Source organism: Stegodyphus dumicola, chromosome 5 (assembly GCF_044657685.1).
Source record: "Stegodyphus dumicola isolate Sdum_Otavi_A_Nest chromosome 5, ASM4465768v1".
In the NCBI taxonomy this organism is placed as follows: domain Eukaryota; kingdom Metazoa; phylum Arthropoda; class Arachnida; order Araneae; family Eresidae; genus Stegodyphus; species Stegodyphus dumicola.
The window spans coordinates 122,647,667-122,673,103 of record NC_140772.1 but is presented as its reverse complement, the minus strand read 5'-3'; the positions used below and the strand labels follow the sequence as shown (position 1 = coordinate 122,673,103).

Here is a 25,437-nt window from a genome sequence, read left to right as displayed (position 1 = left end):
ATCTAAATTTATGTGCAGTCATAATTCACTTGCATTTAGAAGTATCTAAATTTATGTGATGTCAATTTATGATTTAAATGGATGTGTGTGCCAAGTTTGGTGCTTTTATGCATGTACTGTCACTGTGGTTTATTATGGTCTCGGTAATAAAATTGTACCTATTTTTGTTTATTATAGGAATGCGAAGCGCCCAAGAAGAGGATGTGAGCAAACAGGCCCTGTGGATGTGGAGGCTGAGAGGTAAGATACCAATTTTTTCTCTTGGCTTCTTTTTTTTGTTATTGTTGCTTCTTTGTCTTTGAGTATGGTAGTAAAGTCATGCTGCGATAATGATGTTAATGTCACACTGCGACTTTTGTATAACTTCACAAAGTGACATAAATTTAATTGCTTTAAAGCAGCGGTTCTCAACCTTTTGACTAACACATACCATCTAAACAAAAATTTAAAAACCTTAGTACAACCAGTATAATTATTGTACATTTTATAATACTTATTCAGTTTCTCAATATAAATAGAAAAAATAAATGTTTTGCCATTTGCACAAGCTATTGGCTATCTGTATTAAATAGGCACACATAAAAAATATTAATTAAGAATTGGTTACCATTTTAATTATCAAAATTTAAGTTATATACTTAAATTTAGTGTAAAATTTGGGCCTGTTTAAGAGAGATCAATTTCTTTGTCTGGCCTTATTTCACTTAGCTTTAAGTGTGATCCACTTTTAATTTTATTCTGTATTTATTTTTCAAATAAAACATGGAAGAAAATCCTTGTTCACACAAATAGGTTGTGCGAAAAGGCAATAAAAATTTAGCTTTATTTGAAATGCCTTTAAATTCTTTTTTTCGGTGTAGCCAAAAGTTGTTATTTATGAAATCTTCAGTGGAAGTGCAATCACAGGAATTTTCTAACAATTGTTCTTTTTTTCTTCATAGAATTTTTGAACTTTGTTTCTTTGCCTACCACCTATTTTTTATCTTGTGTACCACCTGTTGAGAATTGCTGCTTTAAAGATCTGTGTGGGTGTCGCACAGTGTTACATTAGTTTAATCAGTATAATGTCGCAATAGCAGTATTTCAGACATCTCCTCCAGTAAAACTGATAACAGCAGAAAAGCGTTTTATTGATCCAGTAAGAAGTTACTCTTCCAGTTATTAAAATCTTACTGGAATCTTTGGAATTTTTTAATTATTGAATATAGTCATCACAATCATATCAGATTTCCTCAGTGATTATTGTTATATCTCATTGTATTGAAATTATATAACAGATGCGTTTATGATTCATTTACATTTTTATGTAAAACTTTGCTCTCATAAATTGCTATAAAACTATATGCTCATAGTTTTTGTGTATCACTTTTGTGTACTTGCGTGTATTGCTATAAAACACATGCTAATAGTTTTTGTGCAAATAAAACTTACATTTCTTCATTCAAATATTTAGTATAGCCAATAACTACAGTGAGCATAGTTATGTGAATGAAATTAAGCATATAAAACAATTTGTTTTCCAATAAATGTAAGAAAGTTTTAAATAGCAAATTTTCTAGTGTATAAGACGCACTTTTTTTCTTTGAAAATAAGTCGGGAAAAAAAGGAGGTGCATCTTGTATGTCGATACTCAGTTTTTGATTGCATTAATTTCTGGAAATTTCCTCTTTTTTTGGAGTTATGTGATTTTTTTCTTGTTTCCTTGCGATGTGTGGGAATATTACAGTTACGGAGAGCTTAGTAAATGTGCATCTGGCATGAAAACTGCAATTTTTGCGAACGACTTTTAAGTGTGGGAAATTTCAACTGTTTGGTGTTTCTTAAGTTTGTTGGCAAATTATGGTTCAAAAACAATGTTGAAATTGCTGTAACAAAGCATGCAAGCTGGATGCAGGCTTCAAATTTTGAGGTTACACCATCAAGAAGAAGGGGAAGGCCTAACATTTGGAAAGTTTGTGAATGGGTCAAAGCATCTTGGGATGCTGTGAAAACAGAGGCAGAGGTTAAATCATGTATGAAGTGTGGCATTATTAATACACTGGATGGTACAGAGGACAATCTGTTGTATGAGGACTCGAATGCTGATTTAGGAGAGGTTTCAAGTGACTTTTCATTTAGCTATGGTGATGAGTGTTTAGGTTTTGATGAAGAAAATTAAAAGCTCTTCCCCAGATGAATTGTGGGTATAAAGTATTACTTTGTATTTATATTTAAAATACTGTAAATTCATTATAATGAAATGTGTATAAAAAAAGGGGGATGTGCCTTATGCGCCTGCAAATACGGTAATAAAGATATAAAAATATCCATTCACTTAAGAGAAACTTAAATTCATTTCCTGCAAAAATTTTAAAAGATCCTTTTAATATATTTAATGCAGCCTTTTCTTAATTAATAAGAAGTTAATATTGTTAATAACATATTTTATTTATATCGGCAATTCTGTCAATGTATACATGTTTTTCGAATGGCCTTTCATCGAATTTTACAAAATATGACTCGTATTCATAATATAAGTTTACAATGTCTCCTTCAGCCTCATGAAATTAAACAAAATATGCATTATTATTATAAAAAATTATAATGCTATTATATGCATTGAGATGAGCAGTGACTGGCAAGAGTTTTAAAGCTATTTATTAAATTTTAAATTACTTTAAAATTGAAAGAAAGCTCCAAATTTTTAAATAGGTACTAAACATTTTGATGATTGTTTGATTTACTATTTTGAAGCTTTATTATTTATCATTTATACTTTTATTATTTTTGAAACTCGGACGCTTCCAAACATATGAATTTATAATACTTACAATTCAGTAAAAACAAATACAAACTTAAAATTTTAGATTCTAAGCTTTCAAGACAGCTTCTGTACACAAAAGTACTCGCTGTTATACACTCATGTCCATAAATTAAGGATAATGCAAAATCAGGCAAAGGAAAAGTTAGAAGCAAAACAAATTTGACTTATTTGTAAAGCTTATTTATTAAACAAAAGGTAAAGAGCAAAAACAGATGCTATATGTTTGATATTATTAAAAAAATTAGGGATTTTTTTTTTTCTCCCTGGAGCAAATTACCAAAAAAAAAAAAACTTATTTACAAAAAACCAATATTACATGGTTGGTTTGATTGTTAATACATTGTATGTCTCCCAGACGATGCAATACAGTCCGTACAACGTCTAGGCATCTGAGTATCAAATTATCGATCTGATCTTGGGGGATATTACATCACTCAAAAAGCAATGCACTCCGAAGTTCCGGTAGACATGTAGAAGGAGGTTGACGGGCTGCAACTCGTCGGCCAAGCATGTCCCACACGTGTTCTACTGGTTCAAGTCTGGTGAGAATGCTGGCCAGTCTGTACGGGTGATATCCTCCGATTGAAGGCATTCGCTTACGATATTTGCACGGTGAGGACTGGCGTTGTCATCCATAAACAAATTGTGTGCCCATGGCACCCCGAAACAAATGTACATGTTGTTCCAGAATGACGTCCCGATAGATATGGCTTGTCATGATTCCAATTTGTACATGAAGGTCAGTTCTGGAACCCAGAATAATTCCACCCCAAACGAGCACTCCTACACCACCGTAACGGTGTCGTTCAATGATGCTTTCTTGGTGGTAACGAATACCTGGAGCTCTCCATATGAAAGTCCGGCGAGAATCAGACTGCAAGCTAAACCTGGACTCGTCGGAAAACATCACACAAGCCCACTGTTGCGGTGTCCACAGTGCATGCTCTCTACTCCAGGCTAACCGCAGGCGACAGTGAGTTGCAGTAAGTGGAACGCATCTGACAGGTCTACGAACATATAAACCAATCTGCCCTAAGCGTCTGTACACGGTCTGCCTTGAAATTGTCGTACCAGTGGCTGAAGAGAGCTGACGAGGCAGGTCTCAGGCTGTGCTCCACCTGTTTGTTTTGGCAGTAACTGCCAAATACCGGTCCTTATTCGGCGCTGTAACTCTGGGGCGACCTGTGCTGTAACGTCTTCTCACATTACCATCATCTGGGAATCGTTGCCAAAGCCTGGAGATGACACTCTGGGCAATTCCAAGTTTGTCTGATACTTCCAGTTGGGTACGCCCACATTCCAGACGGCCGATAATTCTACCACGTAAAAAATCATCCAAATGCCTCCTTTGTCGGTTATTGCACTGAAATGCTTATAAAGCCCCTGCGAACTATTTGGTTATTGCACTGAAATGCTTATAAAGTGCCTGCGAACAATTTTACTTCTTTGCCTGTATTCGTTATATATCACTTTCTTACATTCTCGTCATTGTGAAGTACCATCGGTGTCATCTGGTTACTTCCTAAAATTTGCATATGATTCTTGAAGATGTGTGTAGTGATGTTACAGGTGATATTTTAGTATATTTTAGAGTTCGATTTCCGCGTGACTCCGAATTATCCTTAATTTATGGACATGAGTGTAGTAGCAACTTTGTTGCAGCATATTTTGGGTGCCCCCATGCTGCACGGACACTATACATTTACCACCCACCAACCTTTTTTGAGATTAACTGTTATAGTAGCACCTTTCTTTTCAATTGTTGCAGGGAGATGAGTTTGCACTATCTCTAAAAAATACATTAAATGGAAAATTTACTTGTGAATTTTTAATTATAATTACTGCATATTTAAACAGAAAGTCAATTAATTAAAAACCATAACATTTTTGCGATGCAACTATCACACGGAGGACGAGTCCAAGGATTTTCAAGTTCTCTTTCCCTACGATCAGCTTCTTGAAAGAACTTTTCGGCTTGCAGCATATTTTGGGTGCCCCCATGATGCACAGACACTATGCATTTACAACCCCCGAACCTTTTTCGAGATTCGAACCCGAGTGCTTTGGTACGGCAGTCGGCCTGATCGAGCGGTAAAATATAATGTAAAAGAACAAAGCTTTACTTAATTCAGCTCAATTACTGACAAATGGATAGATAACAAACTAAGTAACAATACATCATAAAAATTAAATAGCAGAACAAATGAGGATTAAACATCATTTTAAGAATAAAAAAAAGTTAGACATTTTAAATAACATTTTAAACATTTGCGATCAGATAAAACTGCTATTTTATGTTGTCTTCTAATTCATTTAAAGTCTTCTTGACATAACAGGTTCATACACTAAATATATTACTCTTCCTTCATGCTTTGGGATATCTTTCCAGATGCTAATATCTATCTGCTTTATTTCTTCTGGGATGGTCACATATGCATTTAGTAGCACTATGCACTATTCATGGAAGTCTGGTCTTATTTTATTCGATTTTTTGAATAATTAAGATTTGACTCAGGCTGAGAGCTACGGGTGCTGGGTGTGACTTAATTTGGCAGATTTCATATTATACGTAATGTAAGTTATCAAGATATTTTGTAAATGATGATGTACATAAAAATATATTTATAAATGTTGACTTATGTAAAATAACCTATGATAACTTCAGGGATTTAAATGCCCCCTTTTTTTTTCACTTACCCAACTGTACTCTTCGGCTAGCGTGTCCGACATCACTTCAAAATATTTGTTACGATTACTATTAATATGTTTACGTTAGTCTCCTTTAACATTAATATGTTTCAATTCATTGACCTAAATAAATAAATATATAAATAAAAATTGACTTTAATCTATAAATGCATAACCAACAAGATTTCTTATTCTATCATTTAAGAAAATTATTTCAACTTCACAGAACACTCAAGAAATCTAACTTTCCTCAAAATAAAATGCAAATGTAATGGAAACTTATTTATAAAATCATAATGTTTTCATTGCTTTGAGTTCCATATTTGTATTTTAGTACATTTTCTGCAGTTAGTTTTTATGTAAAGAAAATAAGATAATACTGAAATAGAAAATTTCATTTAAGCAAAAACGTAACAGAAATTACTTTATAAAATGAAAATGTGTGCAAAAAGTAAACAAAATAAAATAAAATAAAATAAAAAAAAAAAAAAAAAAAAACTATTAGGATTAATGTAAAATATTATTTTACAATACCACAGGAGCTATGTTGTTGAGAAACATTCTCTCTAAAAATTGAAGTTCTAATTCAGTTTTTAATTGGAATATATTTAATTCTGAATTTTTCGGTTGATTGCACAGTTAGGAGTTTTCAGCAACTCCACCTTTTCTTGCAATATTTGTAATCTACTTGATAAAGAATTTAAATTTTTTAAGATTAGATGTTGAAGTTCTGCGGAAGGGAAAAGGTCAGGGTATTACATATTTAATTCAGAAGTCAAACAACAAAAATCAGCGTTATATTTACAAAATTTTCACAGTGACTGTTTACTGTGAAAATTTTGTAAATATAACGCTGATTTTTGTTGTTTGACTTCTGAATTAGTATTTATTCGGCGTGTTATTGTGTCTTTATTACATAATTATTCTAAAAACCTGAAAACAGAACACTTTTAAAAAATTGACTATTGGCAAATTCAGAAAGTTACTGTTAAAAAATTTCCAGCTGCGGTAAGATAGATTTCCCACAAAGCAGGTTTAGGATTTGCTAGATTTGGCGAGAAATCACCCATTTGGCAACATCTTTCAGCGAAATTGGCAATATGCCGTAGACGGATGGAGAACCATTTAGAATGAGTTCTTACTGGTTTGACTTAGAATGTTCTCGAATGCATGCTAAAAGCTATATAAACCCTGCCTGTATGCGGAGTAGCAGTAGTATCTCGAGTCTATCGAGTTGATTTTCAGTCTAGTATTGAGTTGATTGGGGAGTGCGTAGAGAGAGTCTCTTAATGTATTGCGAGTTAGTGCATCATCGAGTCTTATCTTGGAGTGTGTTGAGCTCCAAGAACGATTGAACTGAGTCAGAAGCTGTATTCTAGTGCTTATTGTGGAGTGCATCGCGAGTTGTAGCGTCGAGAATCTCGACAGTACGTCGAATTCTGAGAAGACTGAACCTAGTCGGGAGCTGTACTCTAGCACTTTGCTGTGAAGCTGTCTTCACTGTTATAGCCTAAAGGCTCTGTTGCTGATTGTTTCAATGTGCTTGTCGCAGTTTTTGGACGACTGTAAACATGTTTTTGGAGATGTCCTGAATAATACTGGCAAATACATTGTGTGTTTATTAAGTGTCATCGTTAATCACTCCAAATTGCATGAACCTGTACAGGAATGCAACAGTACGAAACCTTTATTGGGTCTTTCTGATGAGCCTGCTTTTGGAGTATTAGTCCTCAGATTTGCAGTGAGGACTAGCTAAAACAGATGCAGAAAATTCTGGTTGAAAATATTTTCCTTGTGTGCACTCTGGTAGCAATGGCAAGCACAGCTCTGCTAGCTTTTTTACTATAGTACTTTTTTACTTGGTTACTTTTTTTACTCATCTGAAGAATCGGAGAATTTAAATCGCTAGTGTTTTTTTTTTTTTTTTTTTTTTTTTTTTTTTGTTGTTGTTGTTGTTTCCGCACCAAATTCTGCACTTTTCGATGTCTGAAAACTTCATAGCCAACTTTAACTTTTCTATGCCTTTTTCACTGAAAATTTTAAATTTCCGTTATCACTCATAAACAATAATTTAACATAAAGCAAAAAGAATGAATTAAATAATCGTTTAATGTTAGATTAAACATCTAAATGTTCTAGCAGCATTTATTTGCTCATGTATAATTATCGAAATATTTGATGTAAAATTAAATTAACAGTCATGGCTACATTATTTTATAAAATTCTGCAAATTTCAGATATTTTGCAACAATTTATTCAATAAATAAATCAAATAGAATTTTTATGGTTTCGAATTGTAGGATTATACTATTTCATTATTTTTCCACTGCAAAATTAAGGTGACCGAATAGATTTTGAGAGCATCAAATTTGTATAAAAAAAATGCAGTTAAATGTTAAAGCAAATATATATTATATCCTGATATGATTGTTAATTTTTGAATTTTTTAATACATGCATTCCTATTTTTAAACAACTAGTCTGGTAATTAAAATAATGTTAAGATTCAAAAACCAAACTACCAACTCGTACTAATAATTTATGGATAAAAGTACTAAAAATGGAGATGTTACTATATTTTAAAAATATTTTGGTACTGATGTCATTCATAACAGCATTTTCCATGTTCTATTCAGCTTTCTAAATTATACAGTGAGAAAAATGAGCAACAAGAACACATAATTATAGAAAATATCATACTTGTCGATGCAAAAATTTAGAGAACCCGGTGAAATTGCCAAAGTTCTCAATAATCTGGGGCTTGATGTGATGCAATCATTTTGTTCAGTTTGATTCATTTTTTCATATTACATATGTCATTTATCCATATCAGCCCAAAACCAAGAATTTGGCACCGTTTGTACACCTTCATCAAATTCAGCAATGTAAAAGAAACTCTTGAAAAGCTAAAATAATTATTTTAGGTATTTTAGGTAAATTTAAAATAGATCAAGTCTTAAAATAAATAAAAAAGCACTATTTCATTCAAAATATTTCAGGTTCAAAGCATAAGTTTAGAGAAGAACAATTTACAAATAGATTTGAGTTTTAATACAATTTATTCCTGTGTTCTTATTAAATACGCATTACTGTTCTTTTTTAATCGATACAGATTTAAGTTTTGGTAGAGGGATAATTTTTTTTTACTTTGGTGTAATAAAGGCGTTTCTTCGAAAACATAAATTGGAAGAAATATTCTTGATGAATACTTACAAAATAATCTCTCTCTCTCTTTATTTATTTATTTATTTATTTTTAAATCTTAAATGATCATAAACAGCGTTTTTGTTAAAAATGCTATCTGTAAAATTTTCTTTAGTAAACACCAGCAAAATGGAAACTGCCCTAACATAATTAGAATTTTATTTATTTTATTAATGTATGTATAATGATGTATCTAAGTATGAAATCAATTAAAAATCAGCTTGCCATTTAAAAAAAAGCCTTGCTTTTATCAATTAACCCAAGTACATTTAGAAACAAATTTAATTGGTTTAATTATTCAGAGACTACTTTTAAGGAATGACTATATAGAAAATATTTCATATGAAATAAAGTTGCAACACTTAACTAATAGGATCACGTTCATTATTCTTTGCAGAACTTTATTGACATAGCTAATTTTATCTGCATATACATGTTTATGAATTAAATGCATATTCAACTGAGTAAAAGGAAATAATTATTTAATTTAAATTTTGTATATTTTGCTCTTTAAACAACCTGTTATTAGTAGTATATTCTGAGGCAGGAAAGTGATGTTCTATTTTTATTGCATTGCATGATTATTTTCGTGTTATTTAAAAAAACATTAGCAAGCCTTGTGAAAACATAATCGAGTATATTTAGTTATCAATTAAATAAATTACATCATCAATTAAATAAATTACACAGACATCAGAAGTATGCAACCTGATAATGTAATGAAAGTATGTAGCATTTATGAAAAATTGTGGCTCGAATTGAAAGAACAGGAAATTTCTACAAATATTCTCATATTTAGAGTTGATTTTGGACTGACATCACTTTCATGAATTATTAGTTTTTTCTTCTTGATTGGTATGATGTCTCTTTCATCACTTGAGTATTCGTGATACGATTCTGCTTCAATAGATGATAAATTAGGGGAGATCTCACATCGACTAGACTTCATGATGAAATCCATAATTAACAATTGCCTGTTGTTTTTTTGTCCCCCTAAATCTTTTAAAACATCCGTATATAGATTTAAACACTTACTAAGCTCCCCTTGGAATCGGAGATTTCATTCGACATTTGTGTCATATTGTAAAAAATGATTACCTAATTTTCTTCCCAATTCAAGTCCTACACTGATGACTTTAGCTGTGAATGCAGCTGGTTCAGATTGGTCTTCATCATGTTTATTTGTTTCATGAATCATGTTAACTAACTCATCCTCATTTAGTTCTTCATCAACCATTATTCCTTTAATATATGCTTGAGCTAAATCCTCAAAACCTTCTCCTACTACAGTTTGAGCCAATTTAGTGATCTGAGAATATTCACACTCTAATGGTAATCTATCATTCTCATCTTTAGCAACATCCAGCGTATTGTTTTCCAGCATGCGTTGAGCATTGATTGTTTAATCTGAGTATATGACAGTCCAACACAATCTAAGATTGTAAATTTCTTCCAAGCATCCATAAGAGTAAGATTCATTATTCTCCATTTTTTCTAAAATATACCTAAAGGTTTGTTTGATATACACAATGTTGTAAAAGCCAGAAAATATTACTTGATTCAATGGCTGTAATAAAGAAGTTGTATTTTTTGGGCAAAAAGACTATTTCTACTTTTTTGTGTTGTAAATTTTGAAGATGACCAGGTGCATTATCTATTAAAAGAAGAGTCTTAAAAGGCAATCCTTTTTTACCTAAATAATTTTTGACATCTGGGACAAACATGGTAAGAAATCATTCATTGAACCTTATGGCAGTGACCCATGCTTTCCTGTTAGGCATCCAATAAAAGGGAAGGTTATTTATATTTGTTCCTTTAAATGAACATGGTGTTTTTGATTTGTTAATAACCAATGGTTTCATTATATAATTGCCTGAAGCATTGCAACAGAAAAAAATTGTATGACTTTTCACTACCTTATGACCACTAGCTGATTTGCAAGGTACAGTCAAAAGTCGTTAATTCGGACACCTATAATCCGGAATGATCTATAATCCGGACCTCAAAGCTAAAAACTTTCTGCGCATGTGCCGCGTTAGCACAGGCGTTTTACGCGAGCGCGTAAGAACTTGACTACTGCGCATATGCGTGTGAGCAAGCGCAGAATACGTTTTCGCCTGTGCGTTTAATGTATAACGGATGGTGTAGGCTAAAATTATCTAATTATCTATTTCAGTTAATGTTAATGATTGCATTGTTCCTTAATCTTCGAATAGGATCCCGCTTATTATTTTTTGCAGACTGTAAGAGCAATTTTATAAAAGTAAACTTGAACTTTCGATTATGTCAAATAGAATTTCCGATGCTGGAACTTCCAAAGGATCTACAAAACGAAAGTATGTTTCAATGTCCAACAAACAAAAAGTGAAATTGCTGAAAAAAATGGATAAAGACATGAAGAATGTGACAGAGAGGTTAGTGAAAACGAAAAAATTTCCATTGACCAGTTAGTCGGTATTCTCGGCACAGCAATTAACGGGACTTGAACAGCAGAACTTTTTAACTGAAAAGAAATTATGTCTGTTTATAGAATTAAAGAGAAAGTATTAGTATCACATAAAATGAAGCAACTTAAACAACTTACATTGAAAGAAATGTTTAATAAAGTAAACAAATAAATATTAAGCTTTTTTTTCTGTAAATTTTGATACCCTTTAGATCATAATTGTTCTTTATTTCATAAATTACGGTTTCATATTTTTAATTTTAGAATTTCTGCATGCCATCTTACGAGATTTAAACTGATGATCTATAATCCGGAAAAATCGATAATCCGGAATCGCCGAAGTCCCGACGAGTCCGGATTAACGACTTTTGACTGTATTTTTTTTTTTTTTTTTTTCAGAACAACGTAGACACGTCAGCATTGAAGATCTGATCAGAAATGTAGGAGATCGTGGCAATTGATTTCAGCAAATTTTGCTGGATATTGTTGTTACATTCGAATCAGCAGATGCACTTTCTCCTTTCAATCTTAGATTATGTAAAGAATGCCTTTGTTTAAATATTATTAAATCTCTCAAACCAACCATGACTTGTGGAAAAAGATACCTTTTTTTCATCTGACAAAGTCGATAGTGACCGATTCTTAAGTGCTTTATAAATTTTTAAAGCCTTGTTTCTAATAGCATCAGTATCAATTGGAATCCATTTTAAATTTTCGTCTTCTACCCATATCTAATTCTTTTTCTAGTAGAGTCTTCATTTTTTTTTTTTAATTGTCCTTATTGTGGCTTCATTCATGGAGTAAAATTTAGCAACATTTGTTACTCCTTCTCTATTACATAGATGATCTAATATTTTAATTTTTGCTTCTAATTTCATTTTTGATTTTTTTTTAAAAATCGTTTTGGCATTATAATACTTTAAAAAATTTACATAAATTATAAAAAATGCCACAAAAACTATAAATGTTGAAAACTTGCTAGTAAACATTCAGATATGTAGATAAAAATGATGTAATCCTTGCTGCTAAAATACTGATACTGCATTAGTTCGCGTGAACCATATAATTTAAAATTTTACTGTTATGAAATACATATACATACTATTGAGATTCCCCTAACACGGGGAATCCCCATCCTTGTTGTTGCCACCAGTGTTACCAAAGAAATGAGATTAAAAAATGACTTCAAATGTATGTATTTGCATTTATGCAGCAAATACTATTTTACTAAGTTTTTGAAATCTGTTAATTTTTAAACTGTGTAAAACTGAAATCATGTAAAACAGGTAAGTACTGTATAAATCGAGGGATAGGTGTATTTCCACGAGATGTTAATACATCAGAACTTTAAATGTCTGTACATATATACTTGAAGATGAAATCCTGCAAAGTTGACAAATGTTTTTAGGAAAATGAAAATTAAAATGGAAATACAAATTTAAATTTCAATAAATTTGACTTTCTTATCGTCAAGACTGCACTTGCATTGTTTTAGAGTGGAATTCATACAGAAAAGCTTCTAATTTCAAAATTGTCGTGTAGTTTTTGTAGTAAAATATATTCCTGTTTCTAACTTTTCCAGGTCTAATAAAGAATACTGCTTTAACATATGGTTAAATAAAATGAAAAGGCATGATCTTTTGTAGTATTTGTAATAATTTGTCTGTCATGTTACCACAAGTTTTTGTTGGTGTTAATTGTTTTTTATTTTCATTTTTTACTCAGAATTGCAGAATTCCAGGTCTTTAAATTTCTAAAAGATAAGCAACAAAGCATAGTATTTAAGAAAAATTTTTATTATTTGCACTTCAAATGCCGCATATGTCAACTAAGTTTAAAGTTGTATATTTTAATACAGAATTAAAAAGAATTAACACCAACGTGCTGCTAATTTGTGTGTGTCCAGTGAATTAGAGGAAAGACCATTCTTAATGCCCATCAACCATGATTTACCAACAATGCGAGAAACAGGCCATCTTTGGAAATCAGAATTTATTTTAGCAACATAAACGTTATTTATACTAGATTTGCATTTGCTGTCATGTAAGTTTTTGATGGGCTTCTGAAACAAAAGAAAATATTTGTTGGTGGTATGATGAAATAAAATATTTGATACTAATACTCTCCGACTGTCATCTAAAATCACACAATCGTTTCCTTTGTTGAAACAATTTATTGTGAATAGGTTTTCTTTTCCTTTTTTATTTGGACATCTGCAGCTTCATTTAGAGTATGCCCTTCCTCGATGAACTAATGTTCAGTTGTAGTGGGTTCCTGGGCATAGCCTTATCCCAGTGTAGTAAGTTAATACTTTTACGAATGTTAAAGAAATAATGTTGCTGAAGTTCGTAAAAATAAAAATTCGAAGAGCAGTTATGGCAGTGAAATGAAATGAAAGCAATTGTGACATTATAATCAGTAGTAATGGCAGAGTTTGCAGCAAATATAAGATGATGAGTTTTGAAGTTAAAACCTAGAGCTAGTTGGAGTGTGAGCAGCAGAGGCAATCGGGGGCGGAGAGAGAAGAAAAAGCCCTTTTCTTCTTTTTTCTTCCCCCTCTCCTCGAGTATTCAAGGCTGAATGGTTCAGTAGTCAGGTGGTAGGCGGGAGCTTGTTGAACTTCTGTTGGCTGGCAGAGGAGTAATCCTATTGGGTGAAGTGTGATTTACAGTGTGCTACGGGGAAGGCCTAGGCTGTTTTCAATCCATACTCCTTTAGAAGGGTACAAAGACACACATCATTTCCAGGTTCCTGGGTTGTACCTTATCCTGTGTATAGCACGTGAAATACACTGGTGTGCAAAAATTAAGGACAAAGTCGAAAAATTAGCATATCAGCTGAACGAAGAGGCAGAGCGGACAGAAAGACCAATCCCGAGATTAAGTAAGGTGATCTACGGTAGCACTTGCGCAGATATGCAGGTAGATATAATGGGGGAGTGTCTGAGTTGTATAAAGCATGTTGTCGGTGAAAGATCAGTATTTCTGGCAAAGAGATTGCACACCGTATAGCAGTTAAAATCACACTGAGTTGCTGCCTCAGCGAGAAATGGCGAATAATCAATCTGTTAGATGACATCTGGATGCTTTTACCCGAGGTCATTGGGAAGTTGGAGGAAGGCCGCCGTGTGACAAGTGTGGCTGCAGAGATCGGAATTGCTCACAGCATCGTTTCACGACTTTGGAGACAATTTAAAACTACAGGAACAGCTATCCGGGGGTTTAGTAGTGGTCGTTCACGAGGAACCACACGTGCAGATGACCGGTATATTGCCTTACAGGCCAGAAGAAACAGGCGGCAGACAGCGGGAGAAATCGCTAGACACACGACGCAGCCGAATAAAATAAAAACATTTGCCCTGAAGATAAGGATAGTGCTGACAAATCAACTTCCAGTTCATTGCGCGCTGCGATGTCCCCCCCGCAGAGCAGCATGAAATTGATAAACAGATTTCGGAATGGTTAAGAAACAAAGGATATGCCTTTTTCCATTTTTTGCAGCAATTCCACTTTTTGTTTAATGGACTTCGAAACATACTTTTGCTTTGTAGATCCTGTACATATTAGTAAATATATATCGGAAATTCTGTTTGACATAATCGAAAGTTCAAGCTTACTTTTATAAAATTGCTCTAACAGTCTGCAAAAAATAATAAGCCTGATCCAATTCGAAGATTAAGGAACAACGCAATCTGCAACATTAACTGAATTAGATAATTTTAGCTCAGCTTATACCGTCCGTTATACGTTAAACGCGCATGCGTAAACGTATTATGCGCATGTGCACAGGCAAAGTCACAGCCGTAAAGGTCTTACGAGCACACGTAAACGCGACGCATGCGCAGAAAGTTTGTAGCTTTGAGGTCCGGATTATAGATCATTCCGGATTATGGGTGTCTGAATTAATGACTTTTTGACTGTATTATGGCGTCCTGGGAATCGCAAAAAATTCTCAGTGGTAATAAGGTATTGCAACTGAAAAATATACTATACGTATGTATGCCTTATAGGCTTACCATCCTCGTGGTTAGAATTAGCGTTTGAATTATCCGAGATTTCATGTTGTTTTCTTTTTATATTTAACTTAAAATTATCATTAAAAGCATTAGCAAGGCTATCTAAGGGTTTTTTTAGCATACTGAGATATTTAAAAACACACTTACCCTTAAGGGGCTCCAGTACTTTCAATGTATCACAGTTTGCTTTTGCCGTAAGAGGTGTATGCTGGTCCATGTCCGATGCGACTCGTACAGCATCCAATTGTTGCTTGAGGAGACGAGTATTCTCAATCTTAGCTTCTAAGGGGATGATTTGAGTATGGAACGAGTTAAGAGAAGATTAAGAGACATATCCTAAAATAATATGTCCAATTGTATCAAAATATTAGCAGTTTACAGCTATAAGGTGAATTATTCAGTATAATGATTTTTTAATGTTGACACTGATGGCAAATTGCTGCTAGAAATTCTGTGGTTTAGAGATATATAATCGTCCAGAATATAATATTTCATCACAATTATTCTTTTTCAAAGTAAAAAAATAAAATTTACAATAAAGCTTAGAACTAACATGAAAACTAATAGATAGTTCTTGTAACTATGCAATACATCTGGATTTATATCATAAAAATATTTTTCAATAAATAATAGATCAATAAATAAGTATCTTAATATTTTATTCATACTTACGAGCCAGATGATGGGTAACAGGTATAAGAACACACCTCTATTTTCCATGCAATGCAGAAAAATACATAGTAGCTTCATCTGCCAAACGGTCTAGTACATTTATGCAGCATTGTTGTCTAACAAGACTCCAGGTAACTCGAGAATCATGGGAATATTCCAAGTAAACACCACTTTCCCATTGAAATTTTTAAATTTCAGTCACTTAAATCTAATATCCATACATAATTTACATAATCTTACCACATAAAAGATTAATCATTATTATAATTAAAAGATTTACTTCAAAAGATATTTTACAAATAGATATTTTAGATAGGAGAAAAACATATTTATTATATATGCCTTGTACAATGACTAGAACTTTAATCACTTAAGTGTAACTAAGCAGATGGAACAAATAAATATAATACTGGTTTTTGAGTAAATGGAATCTAATTTCAAATTTTTAAACAAAGTAAGGGGGGTATCAAAGTATCAATATACGACAATTCCAATAATGAGTATAAGGATGGTACCTTACTCTAGATATAATATTACATGAATAATTAATTTTTATTAATCATGTATAAATATTCCTTTCTTTAGTTTTGTTAGTCAAAACATACTTTTATTTTTAATTATTAACTGTACAATGTTTGTCATTTCACAGCAAAATGCATTGTGAAGGAAATACATAAAGTCCATGCGGTGACCAGACAAAAGGACGAAAGTGCACACGACAAAAGCCCACAAAAATGACCCCACTGGGATAATTGCCCACGCGACTAATACCCACACCGATGAAAGCGCACATTGATGAAAGCCCACACAGATAAAAGCCCACATAGATAGAAGGGCACGCTGATAAAAGTCCACACTAACAAAAACCCACACCGATATATACGTCATGAATAGAGATAAAATAAAAAATAAATGAATAAGAAATAATTGAACAATAAATTTAAGTAGCGGAACACATTTCATTTTCGTCTCCGGCTGAATTAAATTCGTATATATATATATATAGTACAGAGAGTCAATCAAAATAATATAATTAAAAACATATACATGTATGTATCTTTGTTTTTATATTTACGCAAGAAATGGAAGTGCCTTTGTATAAGTGTGACAAAGGGAGGTGAAAGGGAATACTGGCCACACAGCTTATTTTAATTCTACAAAATTATAAGGAGTATAATATGTATGTAAATTTTCATCATATACAGAGAATAATTTATGAATAATTTAACACTACAGAAAATTTTGCATTATATGAATTTAATATGGAGAATTAAAGCCGAACTTTCATTTTAACGAAAAAAAAATAAAAGTACAGTATTCTATTATGATTAAGCGCAAACACCGTTTTAATGGTGAATAAAAAGCATGGTTTCAAATAATCCAGTTAAATTTTGACAACTTGGATTTTACATAAATTAATTTCATTCCCACTTGAAATTTAATTTTTTTAATCATAATAATTACTCGTAAAATTTTTCAGGAAGTCATAGTTATTTTGGATTTCCTGAAAATGTGTGCTGGTTTTAAGTGGGCATTCGTCTTGTGGGCTTTTGTCATGTAGTTTTCTAACTGGCCGCTGGCTATTCAGGCAGGAAACCATTGCCTTCCTTTTCTTTTGCCCCCAGCTGTGTGAAAAAGCAGTTAAAGAGAGGAGAGCCTTGCTTAATTGCTTTATTCCCTATGGAACCTGGGGCGCCAAAGAAGGCCTCAGAAGGGAGGGTGTGGCAGGAGAACAATTAAAGAGGATTTTAAATGTTTTTTGTTAGTTACCTACTAGAAAATAACATTATCTGAAATTCCGCTTGTAACTGAAGTTAACCCCTTTCTTACATTTCTTTAGTATAGTTCTTGAATAACCTTTTGTCTAAGGATTTAGTTAGAATTTCAATTATTTTAAAAATTTCAATAATTGGAAAATGAAAGGAATTAAATATTTTTTAACCATTTTTAAAGGGATAATTCACTGTTTTTGCAGTAAAACTGCAGAGTGGAAAAATATGCTAGTTCCTGATTTGATAGTGTCTCTAACAACTTTTTGATGAACTAATTAAACATGCTTGTTATATCAAAGCCATTGTTTAAAAGTAAAACTACTGAACTATTTCTAAAAACATTAAATTATTACATATATTAAAATTTACGTACAAGTAATATTTTTCATTTTAACTTTCATATGGTTGAAAACGCAACCATGTGAAAGTTAAAATGAAAAATATGAAACCGTAATAAAAGTTAAACTATTCGAATAATTTTAATAACACAGGTTTCTGAACTTAGCAACAAGAGGATTTAAGAACCATGAGCCCAGCGTTGTAAGAAAAGTAATCTTGCACATTAAAAATAATTTTTATTTCAATAAAAATATTATATTACTCGATTAACTGTAAACGCTTAAAAAACAGTTCATTTCAATTTACCGTAATTATTTATATACAAAAACTTTGATTGAAGCAAATTTAAACAGCATTTAGAAACTGAAAATTCACTGGAACATTTCTTTTGTGGGTTTTATGCTGTTATTATGTGTTGAATATTATTTCGCCTAGATTAAGAAAAAGAAACTCATAACATGTAAAAATTTATTAGGTAGAAAAACTATCAAATTAAGGTCATTTTCTTCTCCTCGAAGTGCATTGATTTCCTTATACGAATTTCATATTCTGACAGCACAGAAATAGTGGCCACATATCTTGTGGGAGGTATTTCTTAAAAGCCTCATGTGTTGACGATCAAGTAGAAAAAAAATGTTTTGTTATGGAGTTACGTTTTGAATAACTTTTTTCTTCTATTGAATGAGTTCAAAGTTTCTAATATCTTGTTTTCTAGCATGAAATGTTTCACCAGTTTTTCAGGTTCTTTTCTAAGAATAATTCTAATTCATTAAGCAGAAGTTAGTAAGAACAAGTAAGGTGTACTTCAAATTTGATCTCTTAGGTTTATTAGGTCTGGCTACCAAATAACTGTTTTTGAATTCAACATCAAATTTTAAACATATATTTTTTTTTAAATTTGTGTCTTTTATTTTCAAAAAACATGCACGTAATCCGAAGTTTCTGTGACAAAAGTTAGTATAAGAAAAGTGGGACAAATTAAATTATCTGTATATTTAGTCACTATTAAAAACGAATTCTGGCTAGACTATGGGTCCTCAATCAGGAGGAATAACCCTAAGGGGAATTTCAAAGTTTCAGAGAGTAATTTAGTCCACCTTTTCTTTACGTATTAAGTATTTAGATTTAGTTTATGAATACAAAAAAGAACATTTATTCAAATTTTGGTATTTACCAACATGTTTGATACTTGTTTAATTTACTTAAAAAATAATCCGTATTTAAACAAACACATATCTACTTTTCAAGTTTTGGGAAGGAGAGGTTGAATGATCATTTAGCAATGGTGGAAAGGATATATGGGGAAAAAGCTGGTTAGAATCACTGGTCTAGACTGAGCCAACTTGATTTAAATATAGAATTTTATACTCTATATAGAATTTTATACGAATCTTTAGTTCTTACTGTAGAGTCATTAGGTTTTATATATATATATATATAATGTTGTATGATCTTAAATCCATTTAGTGCGAATACAAGTTATTATTACTTGCGCAATTGCTGCAAAGTTAGTTAATAATAATTTATTTCCTAAACAGTATTGATTAATTGATTATATTATCTCCCGAGTTTAATTAAAGTAGAATTATTTTAAAAGTGTGAATCTATACTGTATATAGGTATACAAAGATACACATACATGTATATGTATGTGTATCTTTGTATACCTATATACAAAGACACCTTTGTATACAAAGATACACATACATATACATGTATGTGTATCTTTGTTTTTATATTTACGCAAGAAATGGAAGTGCCTTTGTATCAGTGTGACAAAGGGAGGTGAAAGGGAATACTGGCCACACTGCTTATTTTAATTCTAAAAACTGGTAAGTTATAACTGGTAAGTTACTGGTTAATACTGGTAAGTTATATTTTGAAAGATGTTTTGAAGTAATTTGAAAGCAAAATGTTAATAATGTTTTAACGGGGACTGGAGTTAAATCATCACGAAGAATAAAATTTCAATTGTAAAAGGAAAATTAAAACATGTAATCATTGTCATTGATCGAAAATTAGTTGACTTTTCAAGGGAATCAAACCAACTCCCGTTCAATGAACAATAATTGATAAAAATACGTAAATACGAAAGTGTTTCGTCTGGTGTCCGCCGACAACATCGCGGAGGAAAACGTCGCGGAGAAAACAACGCAAGGCGAAAACGTCGTGCTACAAAACATCGTGGGAGAACACATCGCAAAGAGAAAAACATCGCAGTTCTAAAACGTGGTACAAAATATCGTCGTCGAAAATAAAGCGGTTCAAAAACTTCGCAATTTAAAAACATAGTCGTCGAAAATATCGTGATAAAAAATAAAGTATCTACAAATCATCGCATGACGATAACATCGCAGACATGCTTTTTTCAGACATGCTTTAATAACTGTAAATGGATATTCCCATAATGATTCGTGAGCGCAAGAGGGTAAGAAGGATAATTTTTACTTTCATATTTTTTATTAATACATTTTTGCTGAGAAAATAAAAAGGAAACTTAAGCATAGAAAATTAATGCAACTTATAGCACTTAATAGAATTTTAAATCAACATAGTTAACTAACAAAGACCATAATAAATTATTTTTAATAAAGATTTTACAGGTAATTTTTCATAAAAAGTATAATCTATAAGTTGCATTTAATTTTCTATGCTTAAGTTTCCTTCTTATTTTTTCAGCAAAAATTTATTAGTTAATAAAAAAATGTGAAAGTAAAAATTATCCTTCCTTACATCACTTGCGCTCACAAATCATTATGGGAATATCCATTTACAGTTATTAAAGCCTGAAAAAAGCATGTCTGCGATGTTATCGTCATGCGATGATTAATAGATACTTTATTTTTTACCACGATATTTTCGACGGCGATATTTTTAAACTGCGAAGTTTTTGAACCGCTTTATTTTCGACGACGATGTTTTGTACCACGATGTTTTAGAACTGCGATGTTTTCGCCTTGCGTTGTTTTCTCCGCGATGTTTTCTCCGCGATCTTTTCGTCCGCGATGTTTTCGGCTGTAACCGTTTCGTCTTTACTCGAGTTATAAGTTAAAGCCAAACCGGCAATTCTAGTCAGGCCAAATATTTCCGCGAATAGAAGGAATTATGAACCAATGCTGATATTGAAAGAACTTATTCTTATGAAGCATTTTAGTCAATTCAATTTGGAGTAAAAATCAATTACTGTAGAGAAATCCTATTTAACTCGAGTAATCGTCCCCGACACTTTGATGTTTATGCATTTGAGTACTATATTATTTGTAGAAATTAAACATTGGAAATTGTCATTATGAAATCGAATTCAAAGTAAAGTTGAAATAAACATAGAAGATTATAAAAAAAGATAAATAATGCAAAATTTGTAAAAACAAATCAAAGACAATATAAAAATAATATAAAAAATAATATAGAAAATAATATAAATAAGATCAGTGAATGTACATGAAGATATAAAGGCCAGAAAAGGTATTAAGTAACTGTCTATTAGCTCTTGGACAGTGAAAATGCTTTTTTCCTTTCTTAAATTCTTAATCATTGCGACACGACAATTAGCCAGAAATTAATTAATTTCCATTCACTAGTATTTTCAAAAAAATCTTAACAGATGGTGTCTCTCAGATAAGAACTCCACAAAATACATCCCTCAAGAATTCCAAGTCCCACCCACTACCATAAATTGCTTCAAGTTTTACCGACTGATATTATTCAAAGCCCCTACTGCCGTTAAGAATTTTCGGACACCCTACACTTCTGAGTCAGACACGAAGAGAACACTTTGCCAACTCCCCCACTAGAAAGAATGTAAGTTACTTAATACCTTTTCTGGCCTTTATATCTTCCTGTACATTCACTGTTCTTATTATATATTATTTTCTATATTATTTTTTATATTATTTTTATATTGTCTTTGATTTGTTTTTACAAATTTTGCATTATTTATCTTTTTTTATAATCTTCTATGTTTATTTCAACTTTACTTTGAATTCGATTTCATAATGACAATTTCCAATGTTTAATTTCTACAAATAATATGGTACTCAAATGCATAAACATGAAAGTGTTGGGGACGATTACTCGAGTTAAATAGGATTTCTCTACAGTAATTGATTTTTACTCCAAATTGAATTGACTAAAATGCTTCATAAGAATAAGTTCTTTGAATATCAGCATTGGTTCATAATTCCTTCTATTCGCGGAAATATTTGGCCTGACTAGAATTGCCGGTTTGCCTTTAACTTATAACTCGAGTAAAGACGAAACACTTTCCTATTTACGTATTTTTATCAATTATTGTTCATTGAACGGGAGTTGGTTTGTTCCCCTTGAAAAGTTAACTAATTTCCGATCAATGACAATGATTACATGTTTTAATTTTTCCTTTTACAATTGAAATTTTATTCTTCATGATGATTTAACTCCAGTCCCCGTTAAAACATTATTAACATTTTGCTTTTAAATTACTTCAAAACATCTTTCAAAATATAACTTACCAGTATGGATGCACGCTTTTAAAATAATTCTACTTTAATTAAACTTAGGAGATAATATAATCAATTCATCAATACTGTTTAGGAAATAAATTATTATATATATATATATATATATATATATATATATGCGGGAGAAAGGAAAAATAAGCAATGCCCTCTTCGAGACTCGAGCCTGGATCTTTCGAATATGAGCCAATTGTACTAACCGTTACACCATGAAGGCATTCTAGAAGGAGGGAGAAAATACCTTATATTAATATCAAGTGTCATACATTACAAGTTTAAAAAATTGTATTTGAACTCGAGTGGATAAACTTGAGTATTTTATGAACGATTGGAAATTCGAACAAGATATAGGCAGAGTGTGAGCTAATAGTAGAATTTTAATAAAGGCAATTTTACAGGAAATTAAAGTATTTCAAAATATTTAACCTCATTTTACACTTTTAAAATATATTAAAAGTATTTTAATTGAAATTAATATATTTATATTCAAAATTCTTGGAAAGAAGATTTGGCTTGTCATCCCAATCGTTTTTCTATTTATTATTCTTAATATTATTACGTTAAAAGCCTTTTTGAAAACAGTGATTTTTTAATATGATAGCTTTATAATTCGTGATGACGAAATTTCTTAAAAGGAATTAAAACAAAATGTTGAATTATACTCCATCCGTCCCAAATTAGTTGTTACGTTTAGGTCGAAAATTTTGTCCCAAATTAGTTGCTACATTTCAAGTCGGTGGAGTTATAAGTAACTTTCTAAGCAGTTTAGTAAATTGACATCCGTAAAATTATATTAACAGTTACAGCAGTTTAAAATCAGATACATCCCATCTACATTAAACATCTAAAAGTTGTTATAAACATAAAAAGCATTTATTATTGGAAACTTTAAATCATATGTTTCAAGTAAACCTTCAGCAAGGGAAAATCTTCAGCAGAGGGAAAAGAAAAAAACACAAGTAGTGTCTTTGTGTGTATGTATGTTTTACGAAAACGAGTACAAACGTTTTCGCTGGGTAAACATTGTTTGGTTCTTTCCACAAACAATCCGATACGGGCTAGTGTATCCGATTGTTTCGAGAAGAGCTGTTGAGTTGGCCCTGAAAAGGCAAAGACGTCTGTGTATATTCTTCGGAAAATTGTCGTAGCATTGAAAATTTTTTAAACGTTAGCGATGGAAAAATAGACGGGAAAATCGCATGTGCAAGAATTCTAGCTTCCCTCTTGGATGAAAGTTATAGAACCGCCTCACATACATACTGACGTTTCGAGATGTAGACAGGAGTGCTGTAATGCCACACTTTATATAAACACCGCTTCGCCTCAAGAGACAACGCAATTTGATTTAAAAAAGAGAAGATACGACCACGTAATATTAAAATCGTAACACTAGCTGAATTGTTCTAACGTAAAAGTGTACGAGAAATCTGGTGAGTAATAAACAAGTAGTAATGTTTTGTAGAGACTACTAGTTTCGTTAACATAATAATAAATCTAGGATGCCTGTTATGAATCGATCACCCTCTCAAGCGCAACCCTGGTTGGCATTGTGCCAAAACACATAGACTCGTCCAAAAGGGGTGGTATTACTTGCTGCGACGTGAAAGGTCTTCTCATCTCCGGAAAAGCTATGCTGGAGGGAAAGAAAGTCCCCATCCTTTCACCCTATTTTGAGAATAATTCGGTCCGAAATGCGCATGCGTGTTTGCGATCATGGTCGCGGATGAGTCGGTCATGCTATATCACAGTTCTTTGTGTTGCCCTCTGCAGCTTAAGCGATGGTGTAAAATTGAAATTACAAACGATAACCGCTTCGCCGACACAGCGTAATGCAAAGTTATGTTCGGGCTGGTAACCCAACATAGCGGAGAGGCGTGGCTTATAGGATGATTATGCTTGGTGGAAGTAAACACAGGAATTTAATTGTAGTTTAAATAACAAGCTTGAAAGATGGTACGAGACAACTGACGAATGTTCGAATTCCGATAATGAAAGTAAACATGCTTTAATTCCGAGTTTTATAAGTAGTGCGAAAAATTGAGAACTAAATGCGAGATAAATGTGATAGATGAAAACTACCAGTTTAAAAGGCAGGTGGTTGATATTTGGAAACCCGTCAGGATACATAATCTAGAGTAGACACTCCCATATGATAGTCAAACATTAAGGCATTAAGCTATACATTGAGGCAAAATTTTAATTATTAATTACAAGTGAAAATTAAGTATTTGTAATAAAATATCAAACGAGAGCATGTTAATGTAAATCCGGGCATAGAATCATAGGTTTAATAATTGAGAATTTCTTTTAAAGGAATGCCATTGATGTAGAGTTGGCTTCGATCGCATCGATTCGATTTATTGCATCATCACGTAGTTTTGATAAACGTTAAGTTGGAGTAGAAGAATTAAACCACCGTGAAATTAAAAAGAACAGTAACTGATTTTCTGTTTGTGAAATCCGATAGGAAAGAATGCAAATAAATGTTAATCTTCAGTGAAGTGTAGGCGTCAGACAAGTGTTTTAGCCTTTTACATAATAAAAACGTTCCAATAAAACCGTTGAAAAAAGAACGCAGAAAATTAAAAACTTGCATTGTCGACTGGTAAATAAAGTTATTCATTCATGATACTGCTTAATATGAGAAATGAACACAAGTTTAAACTGACATGCAAACATTTTAACAATATCTGCTTCACAGCCTAAGCGATAAAATGAATTTAATAACTATTAATCACCCCCTGTGACAGCATATAATTGAAAAATCTCCTCTCTCCACAAACACTTTCATGCGTATGAGTTTTCCTATATTTTAGAAATTAATTTTATCAGATTAGCGGGAAAAGGTTTATTAGTGGTTTGTGACTCAGGACAGTTTAAAGGATTACTTGTATTCTTACACTGTTTAAAACATTCTGCTTTGTACATAGTCCTACACTTTACAAATTCTACTCTGTACAAATTGGATATATTACACACAATATTTGCCTTTGTTAATAAAAT

General features: G+C 32.0%; 3 protein-coding genes across 6 annotated transcripts in view; 2 read left to right on the top strand and 1 right to left on the bottom strand.

The window, feature by feature from the left end:
* LOC146997221 (uncharacterized) overlaps positions 1-17,420 on the bottom strand; it is an 89,737-nt gene extending 72,317 nt beyond the window's left edge. Inside the window, exons 1-2 of the mRNA XM_085816386.1 lie at positions 15,828-17,420; positions 15,303-15,491 (exon numbers count right to left, since the gene is read on the bottom strand). The gene's annotated coding sequence lies outside the window, so the exon portion shown is untranslated. The remainder of the gene's footprint in view (positions 1-15,302; positions 15,492-15,827) is intronic.
* Positions 1-25,437, top strand: part of LOC146997217 (uncharacterized) — a 440,254-nt gene that overhangs the window by 217,026 nt on the left and 197,791 nt on the right. The gene's annotated exons all lie outside the window — the stretch shown is intronic.
* LOC146997220 (cullin-5-like) overlaps positions 1-25,437 on the top strand; it is a 165,043-nt gene that overhangs the window by 39,012 nt on the left and 100,594 nt on the right. For 2 of the 4 annotated variants that reach the window (XM_085817014.1, XM_085817013.1), the window contains exon 3: positions 178-240. The exons of 1 other annotated variant lie outside the window; for it this stretch is intronic. In XM_085817014.1, the coding sequence (XP_085673140.1) occupies positions 178-207 (30 nt within the window). In that variant the 3' untranslated portion in view covers positions 208-240. Of the gene's footprint in view, positions 1-177; positions 241-11,539; positions 11,572-25,437 lie in introns of those variants that run through there. One more of the 4 variants, XM_085817015.1, reaches the window with a different exon arrangement.